The 14,590-nt window shown below is 45.4% G+C and overlaps 1 protein-coding gene across 1 annotated transcript in view; it reads right to left on the reverse strand.

Annotated features, from left to right (window-relative positions):
- LOC123998850 (gap junction delta-2 protein-like) overlaps window positions 1–11,341 on the reverse strand; it is a 30,405-nt gene extending 19,064 nt beyond the window's left edge. The window contains exon 1 of the mRNA XM_046304053.1: window positions 10,887–11,341. Coding sequence (XP_046160009.1) covers window positions 10,887–10,963 — 77 coding nt within the window. The 5' untranslated portion in view covers window positions 10,964–11,341. The remainder of the gene's footprint in view (window positions 1–10,886) is intronic.
- Window positions 11,342–14,590: the final 3,249 nt, after the last annotated feature.

Below are 14,590 nucleotides of genomic sequence, written 5' to 3' on the forward strand. Positions count from 1 at the left end.
CTCTGTGTATTAATGCTCCAAACCCCTCTCTTTCCTCCTCCTTCCTCTGTGTATTCATGCTCCAGACCCCTCTCTTTCCTCCTCCTTCCTCTGTGTATTCATGCTCCAAACCCCTCTCTTTCCTCCTCCTTCCTCTGTGTATTCATGCTCCAAACCCCTCTCTTTCATCCTCCTTCCTCTGTGTATTCATGCTCCAAACCCCTCTCTTTCCTCCTCCTTCCTCTGTGTATTCATGCTCCAAACCCCTCTCTTTCCTCCTCCTTCCTCTGTGTATTCATGCTCCAAACCCCTCTCTTTCCTCCTCCTTCCCCTGTGTATTCATGCTCCAAACCCCTCTCTTTCCTCAGCCTCTGCAGCTTTATCCCTTCCTCCTCATCCATCCATCTCCTCGTTTCCATTGTTTCATCTCTCCCTGATCCACTAGTCCTCCATTATCCCCTCTTTTCGCACCACTCCTCTCTGGCACTGTCCCCATAACAGCATTGCAGTGAAAATGATGCATCAACACACTTCCTTTCACTTTTACCTGCAAGGTATTTAAATCTGATTTAATACAAGAACCCCCAGGCTTATTCTCTCCTGGAAAAGCGCATTACAGCTTTGTAAGAGAGATCACAGGTGGTTGTGTGTGTGTGTGTGTGTGTGTGTGTGTGTGTGTGTGTGTGTGTGTGTGTGTGTGTGTGTGTGTGTGTGTGTGTGTGTGTGTGTGTGTGTGTGTGTGTGTGTGTGTGTGTGTGTGTGTGTGTGTGTGTGTGTGTGTGTGTGTGTGTGTGTCAAATGGAAGCAGAGAAAGAGGGGGAGGTGAACGAAAGGTTAAAGAGGACAGTTAGGACAAACAAACAGAGTATACACCACAGTGAGGGCAGGAGGAAGGCAGAGACTTGATTTGAAGTCAGGAGAAAATCTAGTCAACAGGATTATACCAGAACGGTCACATACATACCTTCTAATCCCACATTGCACAGGTGACATTGCACAGGTGACAGGACCCTGATGTATAATGAGTTTACCAGAAACACTTCTCTGAAATAGCAGTCTGACCACATGAAACACAACTTCACAGCCTTACACTAACACAGGGGTGTCAAACTCAAATACCCAATGGGCCAAAATGTAAAACCTGAACAAAGTCACGGGCCAACATTGAACAAATGAACCTTTTAATATGGACCCAAACAAGTTTTGCTTTAACATTGAATATGGAACAAGCATCGCTTATTACCATACAATATATAATTTAATAGTGGAGACATGCAAAATCGCATTTCAAATGAAAAAACACATCAATGGCATTCATTTATTAAATAAATAAAATTTAAATAAAAATGGTATGCCTCTTTTCTATTTGCAGCCTTCTGATTTAAATACCAAAATAAACTTTTTCCACTGGCTAATAATTTTACAAATAAAATGATAATAAATCAATCAACCATTCAATCCCATGCCTTGTAGCAAGAAAAAGTGCATAAAGAAAACGTTAATTATTGCACACTGGTCTAATCTGATGTGCCCAAGCCAGATACCTGGCATCTCTTCTTGGATGCTAGTTCATCAATGTCTGGGCTCAAGCTCTGAGCTGAAGAAATCCTCAGTATCGAGCGAAGATGTTCATCAGTCAGACGTCTCCTGTGAGTTGTTTTGGTCATCTTCATCGAGGAGAAAAGTGCTGCCGAACATGGAGAGCATCTGAGCAGCTTGGGTGCGGAGCTGAGGCATTGTGTCAGGGATGAACCGTGGAAACTGTACGGCGCCCACAGCATCATACTTTGACTTCAGCGTGTCGCTGCACTGGAGTTCAATCAGCTCCATTTGGATGTTGGTTGGTGCATTTTCCACATCAACTGCGAAGGGATTACTAAGCAGTTCAAACTTGCATTTCTGGGCATCGAAGTCGGCAAATCGCCGGCTAAACTCAGCGGCGAGAACACTGAGTTTTTCAGCAAACTGTGCGCATGCGAACACGGCGGTAGAGATCTGCGCTTTTATGGATTGGCAGCAGGGAAAATGGCAAGGGTTTCCTTGCAGCATCTGATTCTCCCACAGGCACAGTTTAGTTTTGAAGGCCCTCACTGCAGCGTACATGTCTGTGATGATGCGCCCCCGCCCCTGAAGCTGCAGGTTCAGCGCATCGAGATGGCTCGAGATGTCACAGAGAAAGGCCAGCTCACACAGGAACTTTTGCTCCCGGAGCTCTGCTGTATCCTTCCCTTTGGTTTCCAGGAATTGACATATTTCCTCACGCAGCTCGAAACATCTGTTCAGTACTTTTCCTCTGCTTAGCCATCTCACCTCTGTGTGATACGGCACGTCTGCGTATTCCGAACCACACTCCTCCAGAAAAGATTTAAACTGGCGGTGATTTAGACCTTTGGCTCTTATAAAGTTAACTACCTGTGTTACTGTGGTCATAACATGTTCCATCTTTAGGGCTTTGGCACACAGTGCTTCCTGATGTATGATGCAGTGGTAAACAGTTAGGGTTAGGGTTAGCTCACCTGCACAGTTCTCTTCCCGCATCTTCTCCCGAACCATGCCTACCAGTCCACTCTTTTTACAGCACATCGCTGGCGCACCATCTGTCGTTAATCCAACGAGTTTATCCCACGGCAGCTTTATTTCAGTTACACATTTGGAAACCTCCTCAAAGATTTCCTTTCCTGTGGTTGTGCCATGCATTGATTTGAATCCTAATAGCTCCTCCGTAACACACAGATTTGAGTCCACTCCACGGATGAAGACTGACAACTGAGCAGTATCAGATGCGTCACAGCTCTCATCCACAGCGAGGGAGAACGCAACAAAATCTTTTCCCTTTTCCATCAGCTGGTCATACAGATTGGTGGCAAGATCACATGTGCGATCAGCTATTGTGTTCCTGCTCAGGCTCACATTTGAAAATGCTTGTTTTTTCTCTGGGCATACGAGGTCACAAACCTTCATCATGCACTTTTTCATGAACTCTCCCTCATTAAAGGGCCGGGCTGATTTTGCGATCTCTGCTGCCACTATATAACTAGCCTTTACAGCAGCCTCGCTTTGTGATGTGGCTTTTTTAAACATATTCTGTTGTGAAACCAAACTTCTTTTCATCTCCTCTACTTTCTGGCTCCTTTGAGTCATGTCCAGGTCCTTGTATTTGTCATGGTGTTTCGTTTCATAGTGTCGTCTAATGTTGTACTCCTTACTTACAGCCACGTTGACTCCACAAACAAGACAAACAGGTTTGTCTTTTACATATGTAAACAGATATTCTGCCTCCCACTTGTCCAGAAAGCTCCTGTTTTCTGCCTTTCTTTTCGCCATTTTTGGGAAGGGTTAGCTCGCTGACAGTTGTAGCGTCTATGTTGCTATGACTACTGTCACAGAGGAGAGAGCGTTTCTGGGTCTTGTCCTGATTGGCGCGCGAAAACAGCAGAGCATTATGGGATTCGTAGTATTAGTGGTGAATGCGCTGTATAATACCAGCGGGCCAGCTCTAGTAGTAATTTGGTATTGTCTCGCGGGCCAAATATAATTACCCCGCGGGCCAAATTTGGCCCACGGGCCAGAGTTTGACTCCCATGCACTAACACATTACAGTAGTTTAAATAAGACTCCTGCTAGCCCGACGACACACTTAAATCTTCCGCTGCTTCGTCGTTGGCTACATACAGTACTTTCGTCTGAGACTGCCATCATTGAAGTAATTTGTGGTGGGGCACTGTACAAAACAAAGGCATAGGATCATCTCTAACCAATCAGAGTATCAAAGCCAATTACTGCTGTATTTTTGTTCTGGCTCTGTTTCTGCACTAATCAGATGGCCCTGAATGTGTTCGCATTCGGGGAAGGGTCGGGGAGGTACTCAGATTCACACTCACTGCGGAGAAGAAACAAACATCTGTGAGCATATCATTTGGCTGGAACAAGGAGTCTGGATAGCCAGGCAACCTGTATACACTATGTACAGTGCATTCGGAAATAATTCAGACGCCTTGACTTTTTCCAGATTTTGTTATGTTACAGCCTTATTGTAAAATGTATTAAATTGTTTCTTTTTTTCATCAATCTACAGACAATACCCCATAATGACTGCAGAACAGGTTTTTATATTAAAATATATTAGAAATAAAAAAGCAGAAATGTCATATTTACGTAACTATTCAGACCCTTTACTCAGTACTTTGTTGGTGCACTTTTGGCAGCAATTACAGCCTCAAGTCTTATTGAGTATGACGCTACAAGCCTGGCACACCTGTATTTGGGAAGTTTCTCCCAGTCTTCTCTGCAGATCCTCTCAAGCTCTGTCAGGATGGATGGGGAGCTTCGCTGCACAGCTATTTTCAGGTCTCTCCAGAGATGTTTGATTGGGTTCAAGTCCGGGCTCTGGCTGGGCCACTCAAGGACATTCAGAGATTTGTCCCGAAGCCTCTCCTGCGTTGTCTTGGCTGTGTGCTTAGGGTCATTGTCTTGTTTGAAGGTGAACCTTCACCCCAGTCTGAGGTCCTGAGCGCTCTGGAACAGGTTTTCATCAAGGATCTCTCTGTACTTTGCGCCGTTCATCTTTCCCTTGATCCTGACTAGTCTCTGCGGCTTAAAAACATTCCCACAGCATGATGCTGCCACCACCATGCTTCACCGTAGGGATGGTGCCAGGTTACCTCCAGACGTGATGCTTGGCATTCAGGCCAAAGAGTTCATCAGACCAGATAACCTTGTTTTTCATATTCTGAGAGTCTTTTAGGTGCCTTTTGGCAAACTCCAAGTGGGCTGTCATGTGTCTTTTACTGACGATTGGCTTCTGTCTGGCCACTCTACCATAAAGGCCTGATTGGTGGAGTGCTGCAGAGATGGTTGTCCTTCTGGAAGGTTCTCCCATCTCCACTGAGGAACTTTGGAGGTCTGTCAGAGTGACCATTGGGTTCACCTCCATGACCAAGCCCCTTCTCCTCCATTTGCTCAGTTTGGCTGAGCCGCCAGCTCTAGGAAGAGTCTTGGTGGTCCCAAACTTCTTCCATTTAAGAGTGATAGAGGACACTGTGTTCTTGGGACCTTCAATGCTGTAGACATTTTTTGGTACCCTTCCTCAGATCTGTGCCTCGACACAATCCTGTCTCGGAGCTCAATGGACAATTCCTTCGACCTCATGGCTTGCTTTTTTTTTTTTTTTTTTTTTTGCTCTGTCAACTGTGGGTCCTTATAAATCATGCCTTTCTAAATCATGTCCAATCAATTTAATTTACCACAGGTGGACCAAGTGTCAAGGATGATCAATGGAAACAGGATGCACCTGAGCTCAATTTCAAGTCTCAAAGCAAAGGGTCTGAATAAGGTATTTCTGTTTTTATTTTTGCAAAAAAAAAAAAATTATGTGGAATTGTGTGTCGGTTAATGAAGATTTTATTATTATTATTATTATTTAATCCATTTTTTAAATAATGGTGTAACGTAACAAAATGTGCAAAGTAAAGGGGTCTGAATACTTTCCGATTGCACTGCATATATCTAAACACTAAGTCCCATAGCTGTAATAGCTATAAGCATCTAAGTTCAGGCAGAATGGACCAGCACAGAGATATCAGTTACCGCTAATGCCTAGAGGCTAACCAGACAGTTCTGTTGGCCAAACAGATTGAACATGGCCCAAACACTAAGGGATCATTTACAACACACCCTCATGTCCACATCAGCAGTATTGAGCAAGCTACTGGAGCAACCAGAGGAATCTATCTAGGCTACTGAGGGACAAAAGGTACAAACTCTCAGCCATCAAATAGGAGACAAATATCTGTGGTGCACTATAGGGCCACCCATTTCACATTACCACTTATTTACATTTGACATTTGAGTAATTTAGCAGACACTCTTAAAATAAAGTGTAAGTGAGTGTTAGTTCACAAAAGGCATTTTATTTGGGGGGGGGGTGTTGGATTATTTAAGATACTCTTTGAAGAGGTAGGGTTTCAGATGTTTTCGGAAGATGTGCGGGGACTCTGCTGTCCTAGGTTCAGGGGGAAGCTGGTTCCACCGTTGGGGTTCCAGGACACCGAAAAGCTTGGACTGGGCTGAGCTGGACCTGCCCTCCGGTAGGGGTGGGATGCCCAAGAGACCAGAAGTGGCAGAACGGAGGGTTGGGGTGTATGGTTTGAGCATAACCTGAAGGTAGGAAGGGGTAGTTCCCCTTGCTGTTCCGTAGGCAAGTACCATGGTCTTGTAGTGGATGCAAGCTTTGACTGGAAGCCAGTGGAGTGTGCAGAGGAGCGGGGTGACATGGGTGAACTTGGGAAGGTTGAACACCAGGCGGCTGCAGCGTTCTGGATAAGTTGCAGGAGTTTGATGGCACAAGTGGGGAGCCAACAGCGAGTTTCAGTAGTCCAGACAGGAGATGGCAAGTGCCTGGATTAGGGTCTCCGCCACTTCCTGTGTGAGGTAGGATTGTACTTTACAGATGTTGTAGAGCATGAACCTGCAGGAGTGAGTCACTGCTTTGATGTTTGCAGAGAATGACAGGGTGTTGTCCAGGTTTACACCAAGGTTATTTTCCTCTGGAAGGGGAACACCGTGCAGTTTTCAACTGTGATCGAGAGGTCTTTGAACGGGCAGACCTTCCCGGGAGGAAGAGCAGCTCCGTCTTGTCGAGGTTGAGCTTGAGGTGGTGGGCTCTCATTCAAGCTTCGATATCTGCTAGGCACGCAGAGATGCGTGTCGCCACCTGGGTGTCAGAAGGGGGGAAGGAGAAATGTAGTTGAGTGTCATCCGCATAGCAAGGATAGGAGAGATCATGTGAGGATATGACGGAGCCGAGTGACTTGGTGTATAGAGAGAACAGGAGAGGGCCTAGAACCGAGCACTGTGGGTCACCAGTCGTGAGAGTATGTAGTGCCGACACAGATCCTCTCCATGTCACCTGGTGGGAGCGGCCTGCCAGATAGGATGGAAGCCAAGAGTGTGCAGAGCCTAAGACACCCAGCCCTGATATGGTGGAGAGGATCTGATGGTTCATGGTTTCGAAGGCAGCGTATAGATCTAGGAGGATGAGAACACAGGAGAGAGAGTGAGCTTTGGCAGAGCCTCCTTGACACAGAGAAAAGTAGTCACAGTTGAATGACCGGTCTTGAAGCCTGATTGGTTAGGGTAAAGAAGATCATTCTGAGAGAGATAGCGAGAGAGTTGGTCTCTCGCTATTTCTCACGTCTGGTATAGAATGTGGAAACACCACAATGCCTTTTACACCACACATATAGATGCTACAGAGGAAGATGTGACAATTAATAAAAGGATTGACCAAAATTTAGCTTGAGGAGTATTAGTCTTGAAGTATGTTTGATATGGGGTAAAGCCTTTCTTGTCGGGCCTGTAAAATGCATGATCAACAGCAGCGCTCAGATTAAGTATAAAAGACAAGAACAGAAGTCCATGTCTGCATTAATAATGCTCTCTGTCAGACGCTGCAGACAAATTGAGAGAGTTGTCTCTGCTTCTGAATTGTTTCATTCATTGATTCATTCTCTGATTAGTTCATTCCTCTTTTGCACCAGACAGGCTATCAATGATTCCAGTTGCCAAACAGAGGTTTGATCTCAGATGTGAAGAAAATTCAGATCCCGTGTATCAATGGAATGGCACTCAGACACATGGAGAGATATATATACACCAGGGGGGGGGGCTGCTGAGGGAGGACGGCTCATAATAATGGCTGGAACAGAGCAAATGGAATGGCACTCAGACACATGGAGAGATATATATACACCAGGGGGGGGGGGGGGCTGCTGAGGGGAGGACGGCTCATAATAATGGCTGGAACAGAGCAAATGGAATGGCACTCAGACACATGGAGAGATATATATACACCAGGGGGGGCTGCTGAGGGGAGGACGGCTCATAATAATGGCTGGAACAGAGCAAATGGAATGGCATCAAACACACGGAAACCATGGAAACCATGTGTTTAAATGTATTTGATACCATTCTACTGATTCCACTCCAGCCATAACCATGAACCCGTCCTCCCCAATTAAGGTGCCACCAACGTCCTGTGGTATACACTCTCACCTATTTGGTTTTGTTGTTTGTGTGGTCTACTTCATTTGTATCTTTCTGAACTTTGATCTACTCTAGCATGACCCCAAACCATATGATGCTGAATAACATGACAGAAACTACTATGGTGATACCACACCACAACCCTACATTTAACACCTTGAACATTGTTGAGGGCGACATCTTCATAGTGCAAAAGCACTGTCCAACGTGAAAACCTCATAATTATCTGTCAACGTGATTTAATTTGAAACTTTTCTTAAATAATTTGCATTATGAAGAGGCTATTTATGTATTGCTCAGTTTAGTAAACTCAAGTGAAATACTCAAGTGAAATCACCTCCGATTTGATTATTTAGGTGATTATGTAACTGAAGTTTAGTAAACTAAGCAATACATAAATAGTTGCATCTTCATAATGCACATTGTTGAAGAAAAGTTTAAAGTTAAATGATATAGTAATACATTCAGCATTATTACATCAAGGGAAATGTAGTATTCTTTCTAACAAAGATATCTGCATATTTTTTAGGGTGTTGTGTATCCTTGGAAATAATCTGAATATATGTAAACATAACAGTTTAGAAAACAGCTTGGCAAAAAAGTGGTCTCATGGCACAACTTGCCCCGAGTCTGGGTACATTGAGCATAGTGATGGGGTTAACATGGGGACACATTTCTAACACTTTGTACTTAAAAAAAACACTTTCAACATAAGCTCAGGCCCTAGTGTAACCTCATAACCCAGTGACAATGCCTTGCATTTCACCTGGGAAGAAAACACTTCAATTGTGGCCTAGAAGGGGGCGAACCCAACTGAAGAATGAATTTGACATCATTCGAACTTGAGTAATCACATGAATGTGAGGTGTCTTCAAAATACTATGCATAAAACGGACAAAATGTAATCATCATTTGTATGGGGTATATTGATTAGCCATTGGCTCAACTTTCCCCTGGACAGATGGCACAATTGACCTTAAAGCAACTATTTTTACTATATTAGCCCACAAATCTACAAGGATGCACTTTTATGCTAGGTTTAGGACCTCATATTGTAGCTTATAGAGATCTCAACTGCTGTATAAAACATTATTTAAACTATCTACTTTGGTTTACATACAAGCATCATGAACTTATTACACAATACATTCATTTGACTTTGTGAAAATCTGTTTTTTGGATCTAACTTGCTTACCACTTTCCACTTATGGCTTCTTCCTTCACAGACTCCATGAAATGACAACCTCTTCCTAAATATTTGGTCACTGATTTTGTGTATGGTTTCCTAGAAACAAGGGGTGGCTCAACTAACCCTTTGGCACGACTTACCCCACACACTCTGATAGACGTTATGCACGCACACACACACACACACACACACACACACACACACACACACACACACACACACACACACACACACACACACACACACACACACACACACACACACACACACACACACACACACAGAGAGGCGGATGGGAGAGAAGGTCAGGCGTTGCCCTAGCGGCAGGGGACTACCTGGCGTTGAGGTTAATGAGCACAGCAGTTCAGTTGGCCTCCATGCTAACACAAGTAGCCAAGCTCTGTAGCCAAGCTCCCCAGCTCAACACGGAAGGACAGAAAGAGAGAGTACACTAGATTTTGTCTCTACTGGACTGTACTTCAAATCATACAGCTATAAATTTCTCTGGGTAAGCAAGCATGTGGAAATGGCAATGTTGTGTGTGTGTGATTATTCTGTACAGATGGTGAGTGCAGTTTACCAGTAACTCACATTGTGGTTAATGGGTGGAAAATCACACTTTGAATTTGACTAATCACACAGGCGAGAGACAATGAAGCAGATTTTTTACACCCCAGATTAAAAAATAATCTATTACAGAATGTTTGTACTCAATGCATGTCTCCACTGCTAATTGGACTCCAATCTGTTCATGCATGACCTTCTGCCACTACACTGCTGTAACTAGAGAACACACAAAACCAGAGAAATTACACAAAAAGCAATCTCATCTCCTCCAAGTTGAGATTCATTTTTTCCACCTTCAACTACTCCTCCAACTCATGCTGCTCCGCTCTCTTCCACACGTCCATTTCTGTCCTCTGTCTCGGTATATCTCTCTCTCCTCTTCTACTAGAGATCCCCCAATGCCCCTCCATCAATACCAGTGCCAATAGTTGAAATCAACATTAATTAACCCTAATGCCTTGTAATACCAGGTATTTATTATGTTCAATTAGCTTGTCCCTTAACTAATGATGGCCTAACAGACAAGCTAAATACCTTTTGTGCTAACTTCGAGGCAAGCAACACTGAAACATGCATGAGAGCACCAGCTGTTCTGGATGACTGTGTGATCCCGCTTCCGTAGCCGATGTGAGCAAGACCTTTAAACATTCACAAGGCCACGGGGCCAAACGGATTACCAGGACGTGCACTCAGAGCATGCGCGGACCAACTGGCAAGTGTCTTCACTGACATTTTCAACATCTCCCTGACAGAGTCTGTAATACCTACATGTTTCAAGCAGACCACCATAATCCCTTAGCCCAAAAATGTGAAGGTAACCTGCCTAAATGACTACCCCCGTAGCACTCACGTCGGAAGCCATGAAGTGCTTTAAAAGGCTGGTCATGGCTCACATCAACACCATCATACTGGAAACCCTAGACCCACTTCAGGGGAGGGAAGGGGAGGCAGAGGGTAGAGGCTACTGCTGAGACACACACACACTTTCAATCAGAAAAACACAATCATCACACAAACATGAAATAATTAAGAATAAAAAACTTTTACATGCATGCACGCACACACACACACACACACACCGAGGTGATGAGTGGCAGGAAAGTCTTACCTCCCAATCATGGTAGAATGTTGCTGGACAGCAGCCTCTAGCAGCCGCTCCAGAATGGTCCACTCCCCCATGGTCATTGAAAGACAGGTTCAACCTACAGAGGAACTGGGGCTCTGGGGCTCTCTCCCGATTCCTTCCCCTCCTCCTGGGCTCAGCGCTCCAGCCAGAGGGGGCGCATCCGCCCCCGTCCCACACCAGCTTCTCCTGCCCTCTACTCGTTGACCTGGCCGATGGTTCTCTGTAGGAGTGACTGTGTGGGGGTGAACGTGTGTGTCCTCCCTCGGTCCGGTCCCGTTCTGCTCTTCCCTTCCTGGCAGAAGAGCGGTGCAGTCTGCCTCTCCTCCTCACTCCCTCCCTTTCTCCCCCTTCCTGTGCAGTGAAGCTTGTCCCCCCCTGCCGCAACACTCAGATCTATACTATAGCTCACTGTATCTGACAGCCATGATCTCGCTCACTCTCTCTCTCTCCTTCTCTCCCTCCTCCTTTATATCTCCTTCCTCCCCCTTTTCTCCCCCTCACTCTCTCTCTTCCCTACCCCCTCTTTCTCCTTCCTCCACCCTACACCCAGGGCTCTCCTGGTACCTCATATGCACTCCCTCCCATCAGTGCGAAGCTCTTGTCATTGCATTGTGTTCAGTACCTTCCCTATAACATTCCTTCTCAGACCCAGCACACTACACCCAGCTGACCCTTCCTCTGCTCACCTCCATGCAGAGCCGTAGATACACTCACACACACACACACACACACACTCTATGACCAACTGTCACTGCCCGGGATCCTTACTGCATTTACTACGCTAGAATGTAAAGGCACATTTGCAAATAAAGCTCCTGGCATGCACAGTATTGCTTACTGAATTATCTGGTCATGAGACACGGTGGCTCCTCCCCCAATCACGACAAGAAACTGTAAAAAGCCTGCTGGCACACACACACTCCCTCAGTAACAAATCAACGGCCTTGCTGCATACACCGAGGCAGTGGTGCTGCAGACCTGTTGTCCGGTATCATCCCTCTAGCTAATTCCAGCAGAGTCCTCAGCCTGGAGTCAGGTCTATCGCAGAGAGCAGGGATGAGTGGCTATATAGTAAAACTATTTCTGGGTTCCATCATCTCGTTCCTCTTCTTTCACTCTCTTACTCACTTTGCTCTTTCTCTCTCCTCGCTTCCCCCTCTCCTTGTGTTTGTGTGTTGAGCTCACTCTCTCTGTGATCACTTATTTCCTTTCTGTGCGCGCTCGCTCTCTCTCTGCTTCGCTCTATCAATGTCACCCTCCTGTTCCTCCCTATCCTTTCTGCGCTCTCTCTTTGCTTCGCTCTATCAATGTCACACTCCGTAAGCATGCCACACACCCCCCACCACCTTCTCACTCTCTCTCTCTCTCTCGCTCTACCCTCCTTCCTTCTCGAGTAAATGTGCTTGGATTGCTACCCTGATCGCTGCTTCACTTGTGCTTGCAATAATTCCTCCCTCCCTTGTGCCGTCTCTGTTCTCTCCCCCTATGCTATTGGTATAAGCGATTCTACCGCCACCTCTCCTTCCCTGCTTTTTTCGGTAATCCTCCGTCTCAGTGTGGAGTCTTGGTAGAGCTATCTTCCTCTCTCACTGTAGCTCTGTCTCTCATCATCCTCTTGTACACATGGTCTCTCTTCTTTTCTCTCACTTTTGTTCTTTCTGTTACACATCACCCTGCTAGTGCTTCTGTTGAGGATTACAGGTGAATCATGGTTCTGAACCCCCCCCCTTCCTCCACACCTATTTATCTCTGCAAGAGCCCTATCATCTCCCCTCCCCTCCACTTAATCACATTCTGTCCATTTCCCCTTCTCCATTCCATCCCCTTCTGTCTCTCTCTCTGGAGAGATGAGTACAGTATAGTATTCTGCCATGACATTGAATACTGCATTCATTAGATTAATATGACGGTGTGAGACTGTATATACTGTAGGTTACCCCCACCCACAGATACACACACTCTACCACACCTGTGCATAGCCAACAGTAACACCATCAAGCGGAAGATGGGCAGACAGATATATGGAGTCTTGGACCATAAGGAGAAATAGAGGGAGGTGAGAGGGAGGGGGGGGGTTGGTGTTGAGATTGCGTGCAGGTTTGTGAGAGGTGAGTAGAACATGTGCCTGTGATGTCATGGTAACAGTGCATGCATTGTTATAGCATTCACTTATATAAAACCAGCCACGGCTTCCGCAGTCAATCAGGCTAGAGGGAGCAAGTTCACAACCACAAACCTTACACAGCAACATCTGCAGTGAATCAAGGATTGGCTTAACTAGCTCTGTGTTTGTGTGTGAGTGAGAGAGCAGACGGGGAGGGAAGGAGGGAGCATTGTGTGTTCAGCATCTTGGGCGAGGGGGCTTACGGTCTCACCCTCATCCAGGACGCATGGTGTATCAGTCCTGTGGCAGGCAGACAATGCAACAGCTCTGACTGAGGTGCATCAGTGGAATATGTTTGGACCTGGTTTAGTGGTTAGTGACAGAGAGGCTCTGGAGAGCTGTTGTCAGCTGGCCAGGGATAGGGCTGAATGAGTTCAAAGCTCTAAGGCACATAAGAGAGAGAGAGACGCAGGTGTGTCATCAGTGACCTGGAACAGCCATCTTAAAACACAGACACACAAGCAAACAATCAAATACACACACACGATTATTCATACACAAATGACCTTGGATGGCCAAATAGGTAACACCAAATTGCTTTAATTAATTAACAGGAAAAGGACATCTTAGATTAATGGATATTCCAAAAGGACTATTTTAAAGCTGGAATTCTGCTGATCATTAATGATAGACATTGCTATTCCCTTGTCAAAATCCTGTATTGATACTCCATATTTAGGGCTCAAGCTTGAATGTTGAGTATGAATCAAATAAGATGAAAAGAGATCGGACATTTAATAACCCAAAGTGTGAAGTCAGAGAGAATTATTCAGCTACTAAAGAACAGGGGTCACTTAACCAAAAGAAGAATGATAGTATACTAACTACGTAGTCGTAGGTCATCGGGTCTCTGAAGGGAGAGGGGGATGCAAGGTTTGGTGTGAAGCAGCGTTCAGGTGTGTGTCGGAAATGTTCATCAGGGAGCAGATTTAGATCCAAGTTTAACACTATCACTCTCCTGTGGATTTTTCTGCTCATGGGCCCCTGGCCAGTCTTTGGAGAGGCTGCCATCTAATGGCTGTACAGGCTCACAGCAGGACAGTAAAGGGTTGGGCTCCTGTTAGAGACCTAGTTGATTTACGCATGTCTCAACACCATTACCCTTTCAACGTTAGGTGAGTTAAACCAACCCCAATAAGAAAATGCCAAGTCAAATTCACTGTGATAGCTGGGAGGCTGTAATCACGAACTGATATGAGAGCTGACAAATGGTGGGCTTGTAGCTTACTGGTAGGACATTGATGTTGTCAGAAAGTGGATGCAGTGTTGATGGGGAGTGCAGACAGGCAAGATTAGAGTATACATTCTGACTTATACAGAGTATACATTCTACCCAGTAACTTCCCCTTGACATCTAACCATACCTGACAGAAGGTCAATACTCTGGTCTGAAATGTACAGTACCATAACACACTACCTCGGTCTGAGGATGACAGTTAGTTTTGTCCATGTGTCAGACTTCTTAAACATTGCCCCATATATGTTGTGGGGACATTTAGACTTAAAATATTGAATTCAAATA

Source organism: Oncorhynchus gorbuscha, linkage group LG16, assembly GCF_021184085.1.
Source record: "Oncorhynchus gorbuscha isolate QuinsamMale2020 ecotype Even-year linkage group LG16, OgorEven_v1.0, whole genome shotgun sequence".
Lineage (NCBI taxonomy): Eukaryota > Metazoa > Chordata > Actinopteri > Salmoniformes > Salmonidae > Oncorhynchus > Oncorhynchus gorbuscha.